Source organism: Panthera onca, chromosome C2 (genome assembly GCF_046562875.1).
Source record: "Panthera onca isolate mPanOnc1 chromosome C2, mPanOnc1 haplotype 2, whole genome shotgun sequence".
NCBI lineage: Eukaryota > Metazoa > Chordata > Mammalia > Carnivora > Felidae > Panthera > Panthera onca.
The window spans coordinates 70,980,631-70,998,806 of NC_138347.1; the positions used below are offsets into that span (position 1 = coordinate 70,980,631).

The window sequence follows — 18,176 nt, forward strand, 5'->3', positions numbered from 1 at the left end:
AAACTGCTGGCCTACTTTTATTACATGATACAGACATCTGAGGCTACAAAGAACCAACTTAAGAACATCCTATTCTCTGGAACAGCTGGTCGGCACTGTCATGTTCCCGTACTTTCCCTCCCTGGTCAGGTCAGTGCAACCGGCAGATGTAGAACAACTGTGCCATCTGGTGGCCACTATAAAGAGCTCTATGAGCGACCACCTTTTTGTTCACTCTTCCCTTTCTCCTCTCTACCTCCTTTATAACTGATTCTTTATGTAGTACCTCTAACCTTTATGCTTTGCTCCCACTTAAAATGTGTGAATTTCTATAGATTCTTAATGTACCTGTTAACATTAATAAAATCTAGTTGTTCAAATGGGAACACACCACATATGTGATCATATCATACTACTATTTTGTGTTCTATGAAGTAGAGATGATGGTCCAAAAGACAAATACACGGAAAAATAAGCTGTGAAAAAGTTAATTTCTTTTTCAGTCCTTCAGCAACTCCACCGATCAACAAATTGGGTATATTTTGATCTTCTAAACTTGTTAACATTCAATTGGGATTAGTACTAGAGGCTGATAGTCTATAAAAATAACTGATTAACTGAACTATGCCAAGTGGCATTATTACATTTAATGTGAGGCTCATCTATCTTAATAATGATTATTTCAATTCCTAAGTCTCCATTACTATAACACACGTATTTCTTAACCTTTCTTGATCAGACTTAAGGAAGATATGTAGAAGCTTTTAAAATTAAGCTACTTTCTGAACAGCTTCAAATCCTTTCATTTCAGTTCCGCACAATTACTCATGACCTCCTAAATGCAAAGCACTCTGAAAACCCACTGAAAAGGGTGGGAAAATAAAAAGGTGATTTCTCTCCATCCCCAAACCACCATCTAACATAAGAGAAATATATCTCCTTGAAGAAAAAGACAATGACAAGGGCTCCTACTAGAGGAGAGACACACTGGGCCTGTGTTTTTAGCTGTCATACTAACGAAAAGGGTATTTCATTAAAGACACGGGATTCAGTGGTGACTGAGGCTGAAATGACTGGACCTGACTGATTAGATGTGAAGTGAGAAAGAGATGGAGAGTGACAGTAGGGTGAGAGAGAAGGGACAACACCCGGAGTTCAGCTGGAACAACTGTGCACATACTAATACTTTCACTAAAATGGGGACCACAGAGGAAGTTTTGGGTTTGTCCCAACTTAACATATTGAATTTCAGGGATCTGCAGACCATACACAGGGAGATAGCCAGTAAGGTAGCATGATTTGGATTGGACATATAGATTTGGTAGTAATCAGCATATAAGCATGTAACTGGTATTTGAAGCCAGAAGAGTAAATAAAATCACCCAGGAAGGATTATAAAATGACCAGCGATGGAACAGAGCCTAAGGGAGAACCCTCAGGAAAAGTTTTAAATGCAAGAGGAGTGCAGACAGAAGATAAGTAGTAGCTGAGTAGTAGAAAGAAAACCGGGAGTACTTTAAGTGAATTTGTGGTCAAGCATGTTCAGTGCTACTGGGGGGTGAACTAAGATGCAGACTGAGAAGTTTCTATTAGATTTACCAACCAAGAGATAACAGATCAATGAAATGATGAAGGCTGAGCCAGCTGGCAGTAACCAAGAGACACTGGGAGAAACAGAACTGGTTAAAAGGATGTGGGCTTAGGACAGGGTAATTCTAAGTACCCAAAGAGAAGGAGATAGAAAGAAAGGTTCAAGACTCAGAAGAAAGAGAGAAATGGGAGAGGCAGATTCCATAGCCCAGATACAGTAGAGGAATTAGTCTTGGACACCTTAACACATTTAACTGCAGGCAGAAATTTATGCAAGCTGTAGTCAGTGTAAAGCAGGTGCCAGTCAAGCCACAGATCAAAATTCCTACTTTCTACTAAGCAAAAACTGTCCTCCAAAATTAGCTTAGTTTTGGTTCATTCCCTTGATAATATAAATAGCATGATGAAGGGAGAGAGCAGCCTGCTTAGCTAAGGAAAAAGCAGCTGACAACAGATGGGAACGACTGCAACACATGTAAGTCCTTCTGCTGTAAAAAGATATTCTGCAGAGCAGTGACTGCTTCTTACTCATCCTGGTATTCCTTGTAGCACCTAGCTTATAGCCTGGGATATAGCAGGTGCTCAAGAAATCTCTGCAGAATGATTTAAGCAATGGGAAGATAGAAGCAGAATGTTTCTATAAAACCACAAGGCAATTCTGAGTAACTGTCAAAAAAAAAAAAATCAACACAGCCTGTACACTCCAATCAATTTCAGATAAAACAAAATCTAATTCCAACCATATCTTAGTCTATACCCAAAAGTATGAAGTAAAAGACATTCCCTTCCTGCAAAAAGCCTTAAAAATGTTAACGCTCTTTGCACTGAGTAATGTACAAAATTGTTGAATCACTGTATTGCACACCTGAAACTAATATAACACTGTATGTTTTACTGGAATTAATTTTTTTTAAATGTTAATGCTCTTTGGCCCAAGAATTTTACTTCCAGGTATCTAGTCTAAGATAAATAATTAGAAATGTAGACAAAGATAATATGCAACCTTGTCCACTATAGCACTACTTACAATAATTAAAATAAGAAAGAAAAGAAAAGAAAAGAAAAGAAAAGAAAAGAAAGAAAGAAGTGAATGGAGAGAAAAGGAAGAAAATAAGCTCAATGAACAACATCAGGAGAATTATTAAGAAGTATCATGGATTACACTGTATGTTAACTACCTGGAATTTTTTTTTTTTAAACTACCTGGAATTTAAATAAAAACTTAAATATAAACACACACACACACATATATATATCACCAAGGTGAATAGGATTCACCAAGTAAAATGTTTATGAGTTTCTAACAACATGGGGAAGTGCTTTAAGATAATTAAGTTTTTTTATTTATAAAATACCAAATTTAATATAGCCTATAAAAAAATGTGCACAGGACAAAACTACACAAAATAGTAACTCCATCACTGGATGGAGGAGTTATGGATGGTTTTACTTTGCTGTCTTTACTATTTCACATTTTCCAATTTTAATATCCTATTATTTTTATAATTAAAACACTTCTTTAAATGTCCAATTATCTTGAACAGGCAGGATAGTTCAGGGCAGAGAGCTACTTCTATCTGTTATTATGTATGGATTAATTTTTTTAAAACTCTCCGAAGGGACTATATGATCATTGCTCTTTTGAGATGTAGAACTGTGTTTCCTATAAGCTCTTACTTCCCAAATTAACCTACACATACTCAAAACTGGGCTGGGTGGGTGGGTGGCAGAACAGGGTAAAATTAGATTGTGTTTCTAGAGCAAATTTACTTGACTATAATAAGTTAAAGCACTAAAAAAATAAGTTAAAGCATTTTTAATATCAAAACTCTCATAAATATTAAGAAAAAACTTGCTCCCTCCTCACACATCCATCTCCATGTGGAGAACTTCTCTAGAGAGCTCCCATCCTCTTTTCCCCATTCTTCCCCTCACACATCCCACAGCTGGGCATGAAGGGCTCGGCTCCTCTGGGCTCCTTCCCTTGGATCCGCCTCCTACCCAAAGAAGACATTCTTACCTGCTCTAACAGAGAGAAGACCTGAGTATTTCAAACTGCCTCTGTGCCTGTGACTAGGTAGATAAGTATGCCTAATTCCAGGGTGGAAATAGCAAATTTACTTTACTATGGTAACTGCTGCTGCTTTCTTCAATGAGTTTTTTGCAGTAATAAAACTATTTCTTCATATCCACTAGTATGTCTATTATCAAAACCAAAACCAAACCAAACCAAAAGACAGAAAATAACAAGGGTTGGCAAGGGTATGGAGAAATTGGAACCCTTCTGCGTTCTTGGTGGGAATGTAAAATGGTACAGCTGCTGTGGTAAACAATAATGGTGGCTCCTCAAAAAGTTAAATGCTGAATTACTATATGATTCAGCAATTCTACCTCTGGGTATACACACAAAAGAATGAAAGCAAGTACTCAAACAGGTATTTGTATACCAATGTTCACAGCGGTATTATTCACAATAGCCAGAAGATGGAAACAAATCAAATGTACATCAACAAATGAATGGATAAATAGAATGTGGTAAATACACGCAACTGAATATTATTCAGCCTTAAAAGGGCAGGAAATTCTGACACATGCTGCAACATGGATAAACCCTGAGGACATTATGCCAAGTGAAATAAGCCAGACACACAACGACAAAAGTTGTATGATTTCACTGTGAGACACCTAGAGTAGTCAAAATCATAGAGACAGAAGGTAGAATAGTGGTTGCGAGGGGTTGAGGATTGGGTGGGGATAGGGAGTTATTATTTAATGGGTAAAGAGTTTTAGTTTGTGATGACAAAAAACTCTTTTAAGTTTACCTTTTTATTTTGAGAGAAAGAGAACAGGTGTGTATGCATGACTGGGGGAGGGGCAGAAAGAGAGAAAGAGAATCCCAAGCAGGCTCTGCACTGTCAGCAAAGGGCCAGACTAACCTGAGCCGAAGTTGGATGCTTAACCAACTGAACCACCCAGGCACCCCTGGGATGATGAAAAACTCTAAAGATGAATAGTAGTGATAGTTGCATAACATGTCAATGTACTTAATGTCACAGAACTAGACACCTGAAAAATACTTTAGATGGTATATTTTATATGCATATTTTACTACAATTAAAAAAATAAATAAACCTGGGGTGCCTGGGTGGCTCAGTTGGTTAAGTGTCAAGACTCTTGGTTTCAGCTCAGGTAATGATCTCATGGTTCGTGGGTTCGAGCCCCCTGTCGGGCTCTATGCTGACAGAACGAGACCTGCTTGGGATTCTCTCTCCCTCTATCTCTGCCTCTGTGCCACTTGAGCGCATGTGCTCTTTCTCTCTCTCTCTCAAAATAAACAAATAAACACTAAAACAACAACAACAACAACAACAACAACAACCTGACAATTTGATTGTATTCTGATTCCTGTGTCCTCCCTCTCAGCTGGCCCTGACTCTATACTGACCTCTGTAAGCAACTGATACATAGAGAGTAGAATATAAAATTCTCATGAATTCTGAAATACAGAAAACTCCCAAGAAAGTTATACGAGCCAGGGGCTGTTTTAAATCACAAACTAGATCCACTTAAGGTACCTACTGTATCTTATGCAGCTAAAAGATAGTTCAAGAAGAAAGTTTGAGAAGCACAGCTGTAAAATGTTTTCCTACACCGACCAAAAAAAAAAAATCCTATACATAATCTGATTGTTACAGACAACTGGGAAATCCCTCATGCAGCTAACTGGCCATTTGACAACAGACCTTCAATGAAGATGGGACAGAAGAAACTCCCACATGTTAAAGTAGAAAGTCACCTCTAACACCTCAAGAAAGAAAGCTGTTTATTATAATGGAAAGGGCATGGCTTAGTGTCAGACAGTTATAGGTATGAACTCCACTGTGACCTTGGGCAAGTAACATATCTGGTACTGAGTTTCTTCATCTGTAAATGGGGATAAGAATATCTATCCTGCAGATTTATAATGAGAAAAGAAAATATATTCACCCCAAATATATTTGAAGTATAAGTCAATATGGTTAATGCTCAACAAATACTGATTCTCTCACACTCCAGGAAGTCAATTCCTCCATAGGCAAATTCCTTTGACGTAGGCTCATTTTTCTAGATCAGTTTTCTAGATTTGTCCTATCTTTTTTTTGAATGTTTTTTTAATTTATTTTGAAAGAGAGAGAGAGTGGAGGAAGGACAGAGAGAGAGGGAGAGAGAGAATCCCAAGTTGTCAGTGCAGAGTCCGACACAGGGCTCCATCCCATGAACCCTAAGATCATGACCTGAGCGGAAATCAAGAGATGGACACTTAACCCACTGGTCCACCCAGGCGTCCCTGTCTTATCTTCTTAGCCTGACATTTTAAGTCAGAATGATGGGACCTAAAAAGCCCCAAGACTTCCATTTCTTTCATTTTAAGAAATAGTTATTACATTTTTTTTCCAGTAGGTATTTTGTCAAGAATGATGGAAGGCCTGAGATGTTACCTACTTGAAAGCTAGCAAGTTAGCCCAGTTTCATGGATGCTGCAAAAGACATGAGACTCCTCAGTCAGAGACAAAAGACTTCAGTAGCCATAGCAATAGCCCCATCACACAGGGCAACACAGAGGACCGGAGATGCCTGCACATGCAGGACATTGTGGGACAGGTTGAGGAACCTGTGTGCAGAGAACCCACATCTTTCAAGAACAGTAAGTTGGCCTAACCTCTGCAGCAAGGAGACCTTATCTTTATTATACTGGATGATAAATAAACCTGCCTTCTGCTTAGGAGGGAGATACTATATCTTCCAAGACTGTTTGCTATACAAATTTTTTGGAAAAAAACAGTAAGTAACAAAGGGAGAACTGTCTCCCAATACGCGTTACTATGTATTACATTATCCAACCCTATCTTCCAGGCGGCAGTTCCCCTTCTCAGAGGCAAAGACCTCTCAATTTCTTGTGTACTTCTTCAGAAATATTCTATGCACCTACAAGTGTGCACATATACACACCATTTTATTTTTTAAGCAAATGGTTGCAATTATACACATAATTCTGTACCTTGCTTTTTCTGTTTTCTTAGGGATAGTTTCACACTGACACATATGGATCTAACTCATTTCTTAACATCTGCACAGTAATCCATTTTATGGCAGTATCATATAGTTAACCAGTTCCAATCCTCCTACTAACAGAGTTTTTTGTCTAGGCTTTTACTATTACAAATAATGGTGCAACAGAGCTGTACATATCTTTGTACATATTTGCTAAAAGTGAAATTGCTAGGTATGTGCGTTTTTAGTTTTTATAAATATCACCAACCTGCTCTCCAAACAGGCTACCCCAATTTAACTCTCATCCTTTAATGTAAAAAGAGGACCTATTTCCTCACACCAGCCTAAAGCAGTATTGTTTGCCAACAAAAATAGGAGCTATAGCTCTTACTATAAACAGGACTTTCAGACATTACGAGTAGGCTTTTCAATACCCCTTAGGTTCAAAATTAAGTTGCTAAACCCTAAGTGTAAGGTAGTGTTATGCTGTGGAATGAGCACATAAAAGGATACAGGATCTAGTACCAATTTTCCCACGACTAATGCCATGACTGACCCTGGCCATATCAATCTCTCTGGGCCTTGGTTTTTCTCATGTGTCCGATGACCCTTTCAACCTAAAATGTGTGTACATCACTCATCATTTGAAATTCTAAAGGTTTTCCTCAACAGAAAATTATTATTTCAAAAGTAAAGTTTGCAAATAAGAGAAACATTATACCTGTAATTAAAACTTTTTAGAATAAAGTAGAAAACTTTTTCTGGTACAGTATCTTTTCAGATAGTAGTATTTATTATCTCTCATATACTTCCAAAAGGCTTCACAGAAGCAGGCCTCAGTAAAACCAAGACACCACAGACCAAGAGAGTATCAAGATACTATACGTCTCACTGCCACACAAGAAGCCATTTTTAGGTGGGAGGAGACCTGAACCAGTCGAGGATGGGAAAGATTTTTCATTGGACCCCTCCCTTCTAATATTTTTTAATAATATTACCTATTCTAAAAAATCACATTAAAAATATTCTTTTCAATTATGTTATAAAAATATGTGAAACAGCTACAAAATTGATAAAGAAGTTCTCTTTGCAGATTTGAGGTTACAGATTCAGGCAGTACTTTAAAAAGGCCTCTATCAAGGATAAGAAGGCTGTTCCAGAAGCAACTATTGGTGGCATTTCATCTCACCTTTTGTATCATTCTCATTCCCTCCTTTTCTTCCTCTCTTTCTCTCCCTGTCTCTATCTCTTTGCTATATCCTTTTTCTCTCTCTATTTTTCCTCTTCTTTTCTTTTTCTCTCCCAACCATCCTTTTAACTAGGGCTTTCAGCTGCAGCCAGTAGCAACAGCCTCTCCCCTCTAGGGACCTTCCAACCAACCTCAAGAACAGCAATGGAAGTAAACTGCAAAGGCAGCCAAAACTCAAGAACAGGGAAACACTGAGTGAGAAATCATGTTTTGTTACAATACCTTATAAATCCAAAAGAAAATCCTTTCTTTCACCACCAAATAAACTGTTCTAAAACCCAGATGGTAATACCAAAACAATAATGTAACCATTTAAACAGGCAATTTAGTTTTAAGTTAAACCTGAATAAGTCTGGATACAAATCATTTTATTTAGCAAAATTGGTATAGGGGAAGATTCTTAGCTAGGGAAGATGTTTTCTCAAAGGGAACAAAGATGTTCCCTCTAGGCAAGGTAGTACAATTTACATCAAGAATATTCTCCACTATGTTCAAAAGCAAAAACAGAAGAGTTTAAAAAGATATAATTTCCCACAAATCTATTTGTTGGGCAATTTCTTCTGGAATCTAAATCATGCAATTTATTTGCAAAAGACCAATTTGCATGTTCTAACATTAACCTGCTTGCATAGTTTTGATACGGTAGGATTTCTATGTAAAATATGAACTCAAATGGACTGTGTTTAGACCTATAGCAAAAATATAAAACACTAAGAAATCAGAGTATACCCTAAGAAACCAAATATTTTTCCTCAAGGCTTGGTGTAGTTCTCACTAGATTTCTGGAACAATATTTTATAGTTTTCAGCTACATGCCTATAAGTTGCCTTTCTCTTATTTTCACTAGCATCAATAGCAACTTTCAGATAAGGATAACAAAAACTAGGGTACAGAAGTACACATTCAAGTTTCCTTCAGAGAGAAAAAGTAAACATTCACAATTTTTTCTTCAAATCAAACTCAAAAAGTGGTCAAACCCTGAAGATAGTAAATGTTAGATTATGTTTACGCAGATCTCCTTTCCCCATTTGAAAATAGGTACAGGTACTTTTCCTATTAACAGAGTATTTACAGTGGTAGACACCAGGTCTGACCATAAAAATTATTTCTATACTATACATTTTTAGAATTCTACCCATTTACTGAAACCCGTAACTATTTGCTAATAAGGAAAAGAGATCTGTTTGTTAATAGGGCTTGGCCAGCATGGAGCCCAAAATAAGACAAGCAGGCCTGTTATACACTCCAGTTTGCTTTTCAGTTCCTCCTCTGGGTAGTTCTCTTCTGTCCATTTCAATAAGTGGCATATTTGTAGATGTGTACATTTTTCTGAAAGCTGACACGAAGAATATGAAAATAATGGAAACATGCACATTTTATACACTTTGAACACTTACTATGAAAAAGGAAGGAAGGATCCAGAAGAAATCTGCTTTCCTTTTAAATGGTGAACAAAGACCACAACATATGCATATGAATATAAATTACTTTGGAGGAAGAAAATTTGGGGCTAATCTAATAAATTTACTGATCAGCTTTGATTTGAAAAAGGGTCATCGTGATATATTTTGCAAATGCAGCTGAGGCTCTTCTCTCTCTTTCTTTCTTTTTTTGTTTTTGAAAGATTTTATTTTTACATAATCTCTACATCCAATGTGGGGCTCAAACTCAATCCCAAGCTCAAGAGTTTCATGCTCTACTGACTGAGCTTGCCAGGCACCTCTCTTCTCTTTTCTGACTCTTTTCCAGAATCTTCCCAAAATAAGCCTTGGGAGTCCTTACTTTTCACTGTTATGAATGTATATATTAATTTGGAAATAACAGGGCTCTACATGATAGAGGCTCAAAAATATTTGCTGCATGAGTTAGAACACCAGTGAAGGATGAAACCACCATGTCCGAAACTATTTATCAATAACTATCCATTCCTTTAGAGAGTGTATCAACTTTAAATTCCTCTACACAAATAACTACTTAGAAATAAAAGTTCTTCCACTTACTAGCCATGGCTCTGGTCAATTCATTTTGACTTCTGTTTTATTCAACTATAAAATGGTGATAACAGTGTCCTTCCTACCTTCCTCTAAGAGCTGTAGTGAGGATTAAATGTGACAACAGAAGTGAATACATTCTGGATACTACAAAGGCAATTATCTACTTTGCTGGATATGCTCCACATCTCTAAAATCTAGCTGGATATGCAACTTAAACATTCTAGCAACTTAAGTTCAACATACGGAAAACCAAATGCATCATTTGACTCCCCAAATCTGTTTCTCATGTAGACTTCTCAAAGTTTCAAATCTGGATGACAGAGGTCAATTTTTACTTCCTTCCCTCAGTACATCACCAAGGTCTGTCAACCTTCCTCCCATGGTTTCCTTCTTTTCCAGCCTACTAACACTTTCCCTGTATTATCTCATGTCTAGGTCATTACAACTGATCTCCTAGTAGCTCCTCTTATTTCCCGACAATCAGTTTCAGTCCCAAACTCTCAGCTTTAGAAACAAATTTCCAACTGCCTACTTGTCAAATCTGTCTCAACAATAGATGATGATCTAGAGTCTATTTATACTATCATCTGTAATAGGCACCTTCTAATGTGGCTCCCATGATCCTCACCTGCTGGTATTCACACCCTTGTGTGGGCTGAACCTCATCATTTACTCATTCCATGCCCAAGTGGGAGAGAGGCAGAGACAGAGGGAGAGAGAGAGAATCCTAAGGAGGCTCCATGATGCCAGCACAAAGCCCAGTACAGGGCTTGATCTCACTAACCATGAGCTCATGACCTGAGCTGAAATCAAGAGTCAGATGCTTAACTGACTGCGCCACCCAGGCACAACTCATCACTCACTTCTAATATAGTGAAAAGTGATGGGGACTTTACTTCCATGTTTAAGTTACAAAAGACTGTCACTTCCATCTTGCTAGCATTCTCGTTTTCTTACTTCCTCACTCTGAAATAACAAGCCGTCAAGTAGTAAGATGCTCTGTGGAGATGCCCATGAAGTCAGGAACCAAAGGAAACCACCAGCGGTCAGTTTATAAGGAACTGAGGTCTTTGTCCAACAGGCCAAAAGAAATGAATTGTGCCAAGAGCCACGAATGAGCCAGGAAGTGAATTCTTCCCAGCTGAGCCTCAAGATAACTGTAGCCTTGTGAAATACCCAGAACCAGCGGACCCACCTAAGCTTCAGAACACTCTGGAATAAAAAATGTTACTGTTTCAACACACTAAATTTTGGGGTAATTTGTAACACAACAGTAAATAATACACTATCTCACATATTTCAAAATAAATTCAAAATAAATAATAAACATAAAAAGAAATTTATAAACATTAAAAAAAAATTGGGGGCACTTGGGTGGCTCAGGCAATTAAATGTCCGACTCCTGATTTTGGCTCAGGTCATGGTCTCACAGTTCTGAGACTGAGCCCCCTGTCAGGCTCCACGCTGACTGGGATTCCCACTCTCTCCCTCTCTCTTTGCCCACCCCCCAGCTTGCACACACAGGTGCTCTCTCTTTCTCTCTCTCAAAATAAACATTTAAAATAAAAAAGACAGGGGCGCTTGGGTGGCTTAGATGGTTGAGCCGTTGAGCGTACGACTTCGGCTCAGGTCATGATCTCGCGGTTTATGGGTTTGAGCCCTGCGTCGGGCTCTATGCTGACAGCTCAGAGCCTGGAGCCTGCTTCGGATTCTGTGTCTCATTCTCTCTCTGCCCCTCCCCGACTTGTGCTCTGTCTCTGTCTCTCAAAAAAAAAAAAAAAAAAAAATGTAAAAAAAAAAAAAAAATGTAAAAAACAAATTTTTTTTAATCAAAAAGACAATAAAGTGCTGGTAAGAATATGAAGAAGTTAAAACTCAATAAACTGCTGGCAAGAAAGTAAAATGATATAGCTACTTTAGAAAATAGTCTGGGGGCACCTGGGTGGCTCAGTGGGTTGAGTGTCTGATTTTTGATTTTGGTTCAGGTCACAATCTCACAGTTGTGGAATCAAGCCCTGCAATGGGCTCTGCACTGAGTGTGGAGCCTGGTTGAGATTCTCTTTCCCTCTGCCCCTCTGCCCCACTTGTGCTCTTTCTCTAAAAATTAAATTAAATTAAAAAAAAAATAGTCTGACAGTTCCTCAAAAAGTTAACCATAAAGTTACCATATGACCCAGCAACTCCACTCCTAGATATACACCCAAGAGAAATGAAAACACATATCCACACAAAACTTGAACACAAACATTCAAAGTAGCATTATTCATAATAGCCACAAAACTGAAACAACCCAAATGTCTGTCAAATGATGAATAACAAAATATGGTATATTCATATAATGGAATATTATTCAGTCATAAAAAAGAATGAAGGAATGATATGTGACAGCATTTATAAACCTCAAAAACATGATGCTTATTAATTTTCTAAGTTTGTAAAGCTAAAGTCCAGGTCTGAATCACAGGGTCTTTACTGAATTTCAACTACTCAGTAAGACATAACCAAAAATCTTCACTTTTAAAATAGAACAGTAGCAAATTACAGGTAGGCCATTGAATGTACTGCCTCTGAAATTATAGAAATAGCTGAAGCCATGGAAGAGAATGAGATAACAAACAGAAAACATGCAGCTTAAGGAAAGAAAATGATGGCATATCATACCAGCATTTTAAGGAAAAGAGCCAACCAAAGAAACGGAGAAAAAAAACATTCAGAGGATAAAGGAGAAACCAAGAGAAAGTAATATCAAAAACTCAAGAAAAGAGAGGCGCTTGGCTGGCCCAGTCAGTAGAGCATGCAACTCTTGATCTCGGGGTTGTAAGTTCAAGCCCCATGGTGGGTGTAGGGATTACTTTAAAATCTTTAAAGGGGCGCCTGGGTGGCGCAGTCGGTTAAGCGTCCGACTTCAGCCAGGTCACGATCTCGCAGTCCGTGAGTTCGAGCCCCGCGTCGGGCTCTGGGCCGATGGCTCGGAGCCTGGAGCCTGCTTCCGATTCTGTGTCTCCCTCTCTCTCTGCCCCTCCCCCGTTCATGCTCTGTCTCTCTCTCTGTCCCAAAAATAAATAAAAAAACGTTGGAAAAAAAAAAAAAAAAAAAAAACAAAACTAAATCTTAAAAAAAAAATAAATAAAAAATAAAATCTTTAAAAAAAAAGAAAAAGAAAAAGAAAAAGAAAAGGCAAGAAAAGAATTGTAACTAATACAGTTATATAGAAATCAATGGGAATAAGAATCTAAAAAAAATTCATCATTTTTTCACTCCTATCCTTGGTGTAGATAGAGCCAAATATCATGGGTTGAGCAATAAACAAGGATTAAAGAAATGGAAGCAGTTGCGTGTAAATGAGTTTTAAGAGGAAAGAATTAGGCTGAGTTTTACTATACTTGTTTTTTAAGTCTAGAAACTTTGAGTCTCAGAGGAAGAAGCCAGGAAGAGAGAGCAAGCAATGGAGAAAACTGTTTCATCAATGTCCTAGAGGACAAAGGGACAAATAAAATTGAGAGCTAGGTTGAAGGATTAGTCTTGGACAAACTTCATTAAAATAAAAATATGTCAGTATGTAAATGCAGTAACACATTATATATCTGCACCCTTGGGGAAGAGTTTCACATAACTGCACTTTCCAAATATTTAAGCATCTTTTCTTTCAGCTATTTTCTTTGAAATTGTTCAACACTGTATCACGTGGTTCTGTCTTCTTACACACTGTGCTTTCCTAGATGACTTAAGGCCATTATGACTGATTATTGTACTAGGAAGCAATATAGCTGAGTCTGCATGTTAATTTTTCAAATCTTCTTGGGCTGTCCTACACTTATCAGTTGCCATTTTCTCTTGTACATTTACCGTGATAACCTTTTTCATATGTGCTTCCAATAGATTCTAGTTTGAAAATCATGTAACCATTAAATAATACACTAAACAAAGGATAATACAGTTCTGAACTGAAGTACAGGAGTAAAGTGCGTGGCTTTATGACAACTCTCTCCAGGGCTAAAAATTCTGTTTCACTTTTTAATTCAACTGAGAGTAGGTTTCAAAAAGTTGAGGATATCTATCAGAAGACAGACTTCTGACTTGGAATATTACTTTATTTTGCTTCCTTAAATCATATCAAAATATCCTTGCCAAGTAATTGATAATCTTACATGGTTAGTCTTCAGCCACCAAAAAAAAAGGATCATGTTGATTCCAAAAGTGACCCTAAATATCTCACAGTAACTATACTTTCCTGTCCTAAAATCACTTACCAATAAAGTTATAATTTTCTACACTTCATTTCTGTATGCTAATAGTCATGCGTATTTCACACATGGATATTATGTGTATACTGTGTATAGCTAAGTATGTATCGTTCACAAAAATCTTAGCTTTATTTTTTAAAATTTATTTTGAAAGAGAGAGAGAGACAGTGAGAGTGGGAAGGGGCAGAGAGAGAGAGAGAAAGAGAATCCCAAGCAGCACAGAGCCTGACTCAGGGCTTAAACTCAAAAAACGTGAGATTGTGACCCAAGCTAAAATCCAGAGCTGGATACTGAACCAAATGAGCCATTCAGGTGTCCCACAAAATCTTGGCTTTAATCCCTTTCAAGTTTCACACAAATTTCACAACTACAAACAGCACAGGGCTAAAAATGACTAGAGTTAAGTACACAGGGAGTCAGTTAACCAAAATTTAACAATTCATTTCTTTAGCTGCAATACAATGGTATAGCCTGAATTCATTTCTTAAGATTCTGGTGATCTAGCAATTCTACTTCTGGGTATTCATCTGGAAAAAAAAAAGGGGGGGGTGCACTTGGGGGGCTCAGTCAGTTAAGCATCCGACTTGGGCTCAGGTCATGACCTCACGGTTTGTGAGTTCGAGTCCTGCATCAGACCCTGTGCTGATAGGCTCAGCCTGGAGCCTGCTTCAGAGTCTGTGTGTCTCCCTCTCTCTCTGCCCTTCTCCCGCTCACGCTCTGTGTGTGTGTGTGTGTGTGTGTGTGTGTGTGTGTGTGTCTCAAAAATAAATAAACATTAAAAGAAGAAAACGTTAACTTGAAAAGATTATCTGCACCCCTATGTTCAATGCAGCATTTACAATAGCCAAGACGTGGAAGCACCCTAAGTGTCCATCAACGGATGAACAAATAAAGACAATGTAGTATATAAAATGGAATATTATTTAGCCACCAAAAAAAAGGAAATCTTGCCATTTGCAAAAACACGGATGGACCCTGAGGGCATTAAGTGAAGTTAGACAAACAAATACTGTGTGATCTCACTTATACATGAAATCTAAAAAAACAAAACAAAATAAAATAAAAATGAACTCTTAGATAGGGACAGACCAGTGGTTTGCCAGAGGTGGGGGAATGGGGTGGAGGCATGGACTGTGAATTGGGTGAAGGTGGCCAAAAGGTACAAGCTTCCAGTTACAACATAAGTCCTGGGGATGTAATGTACAGCATGGTGACTATAATTAATGATAACATTTTGTGTATTTGAGAGTTGCTAAGAGAGAAATATTAAAAGTTCTCATCACAATAAAAAAAATATTGTAACTATGTATGGTGATGGATGTTCACTAGATTTACTGTGGTGATCAACACATACAAATAGGGAATTATGTTGTACACCTGAATCTAATATGTTACATGTAAAATATATCTCAATTAAAAAGATTCTGGTTATATCCTCCTATACTTTACTCATCAAAAGCAAAAACAAAACTACCATTGCTTCTCCAGCACTCTCTTCCTGCTCCTTAAATTTATCCTCCATATTAATGAAAATTAACAAATGTAGAATTTCTCATCATGACAGAGTTAAATGGCCTGACCAACTCAAACTGAAATGTCTCCAGTCTCCCTGGTTTAGAGTATTAGACGCACCAGTATCTGTATCTGTGCCCCTGTGTTCAAATTATTTACGTATATCTCCCCTTCTAAGTCACAAACACCATGAGGGCAAAAATCTTTTTTTTTTTTAAATGCTTATTTTTGAGAGAAAGAGTGCAAATGGGGAGAGAGAGGGAGGGAGGGAGGGAGGGAGGGAGGGAGGGAGAGAGAGAGAGAGAGAGTGAGAGTGAGAGAGAGAGAGAAAGCAGGCTCCAGGCTCTGAGCTATCAGCACAGAGCCCCATGCCAGGATCATGACCTGAGCGGAAGTCAGAGGCTTAACAGACTGAACCACCCAGGGGCCGCAAGAATCTTTTCTTATTCAATGATTCCGTTCAATCACTTGACAAATATGTTTGAGCACCTAGCATTTCCTAGCCTCTGGAGAGAGCTGAGTTAAGCAGTTCCTGCCTTCACAGTCAAGCAGGAACTGTAAACACAGGCCTGTAAACAAATTACAACACAGGCAAAAGCAGAAGTGAGCACAGAATTAAATCAGAAGAGGAATGAACTCTAGGGATGTAGAGGAAGTTCAGGGATACACTTATGTATTCTCCGAAAGGCCTTCCATAAATACCTGTTGAATGGACGAATGAATGAATGAAATCTTGCTTATGAAAGATGAGATCCCAGGTCCAAATGAGATGTATTAGTTGCTTCTGGAAGTCACTAGGTAACTTTACCTTTCAACAACCGCCGAAAGGCAGACTCCAGCATAGTCACCCCCACCTGAGGAAATCACCTTGAGGAAAGGACCTACCTGTACTGCCAGCCTTTTGCACTGCCACCGCGACTACTGCTGCTGCTGCTGCTGCTGATTCCACCCCCACAGCTGCTGTTGCTGCTGTTCTTGTTTGGGGTCACCGCTGTGGCCAGGCCCTCCAGCTTTCCTTCACTCTCGGAGACTTTCATTGTTGACACTGGTTCACCCCCCTGCATCTTAACTCCAAAGTCCATTTGCCCTTCTTGGGCGGGAGGGAGCAACTCTGCAGAGTAGTTTTGTAGGTGCGAATTTTTAAGATTTGATCTGAAGGTGATTCCAGTTGCTCAATCAGGCCGCGGCTGGATGGGAACCATCAAATGGTCCAGGGAAGGAATACAAGCATTCCTACCAAGGGAAAACTTTTAAGAGGGCACGGGTAGCAATGAGGACAGAAACCCTTTAAATATATGTCTCTTTCCCGGCAAATGCAAGGAGGAAAAAAATCACCCTGCCAGAAGGTTTGGTGGTTTACTCAAAGGAGAAGCAGAAGCAGTGCGGGGAGGTCGGGGACTCTTAGCCAAGAGGGCTCGCCGAAGGACGGAGGACCACGGACCGCGACCCGAGGCCTGACCTCTGAGCTGACGGACTGGCCCGCCGCGCTCCCTCTGCTCCTCCAGCGGGTCCTCTGGCGGAGGGTTCCGTCCAGCCGGCTCGACGGTTCCCGCCGCAGCCCCCGTGACAGAACAGGGACCGCCCGCGCGCAACCCGGGAGGAGGGCTGGGGAAGGAGGCCGCCGGGGGCGGGACGCCGGCTCCCAGGGCCGCCTCTCCTCCGGCCAGTGGCGAGCCGCTCGGGGCGACTTCCTCCAACGCCCCCGGCCCTGGGCCCTCGACTGGGCTCCCAAGACCGGCGAGTCCGTCGCCCTCTCCCCAGCCCCAAGCGTGAATACCACAGCTGCGGTCGCCGCCCCACCCACAGCCCCACAGCGGGTCACCCACCCGCCTGCTCTTTCCCCGCCTTCCCTTCCGGAGTAGTGTGAGCTCACTTCCGAAGCAGAAGCGCCTGGCGCCATCTTGGCGCAGGGCACGCGGCCCTGAAGGGGGCGGAGCCTCGGGCGTAGCGGTGTTGGGGGGGTTGACCCGGAAGAAGGGAAAGGGAGGGAGGTGGGACAGCCAAGGAGGGAGAAACAAAGAAGTCCGACTTAGTGCCGTTGTGAAGTGTGACTTCTGGCCTTCCTAACCAGGTCCTGTCCATCCATTGGAGGGCCCATTCTAGGCATCTTAGAATGAAGGCTTAGAAAAATAATGTCATTTCTGTAACAAATTGCTAAAAACCCTCCTATTTGGAGTGCCTGGGTGGCTCAGTTGGTTAATGGTCGGACTCTTGCTTGCAGTTCGGGTCATGACCTCCAGGTTGGTGAGTTCAAGCCCCACCTTAGACCATGCTGACAGCATGGAGCCTGCTTGGAACTCACACTCTCTCTCTCTCTCTCTCTCTCTCTCTCAAAATAAATAAACATTAAAACAACAACAAGAAGAAGAAAACTCCTCTTCATTTTAGTGATTTTTGCAAAAATTGCATGACACTGGAATAGGGCAAATCAGTGTTGCAAATGAAAATGAAACTGTTGTGGAAATTATAGCTCTCAGAATCAAAGCTAGGTACTGTTTCTCTGACCCCAGACAACTCACACTCTTTAGACTTTGCTTTTTTCACCTGTAAAGAAGGAGTAGTTGAAGGTAATTTTTA

At 39.7% G+C, this 18,176-nt stretch overlaps 1 protein-coding gene across 1 annotated transcript in view; it reads right to left on the reverse strand.

The window, feature by feature from the left end:
• OSBPL11 (oxysterol binding protein like 11) overlaps positions 1 to 17,401 on the reverse strand; it is an 85,290-nt gene extending 67,889 nt beyond the window's left edge. Inside the window, exon 1 of the mRNA XM_060639707.3 lies at positions 16,485 to 17,401. Within this exon, the coding sequence (XP_060495690.1) occupies positions 16,485 to 16,681 (197 nt within the window). The 5' untranslated portion in view covers positions 16,682 to 17,401. The remainder of the gene's footprint in view (positions 1 to 16,484) is intronic.
• Positions 17,402 to 18,176: the final 775 nt, after the last annotated feature.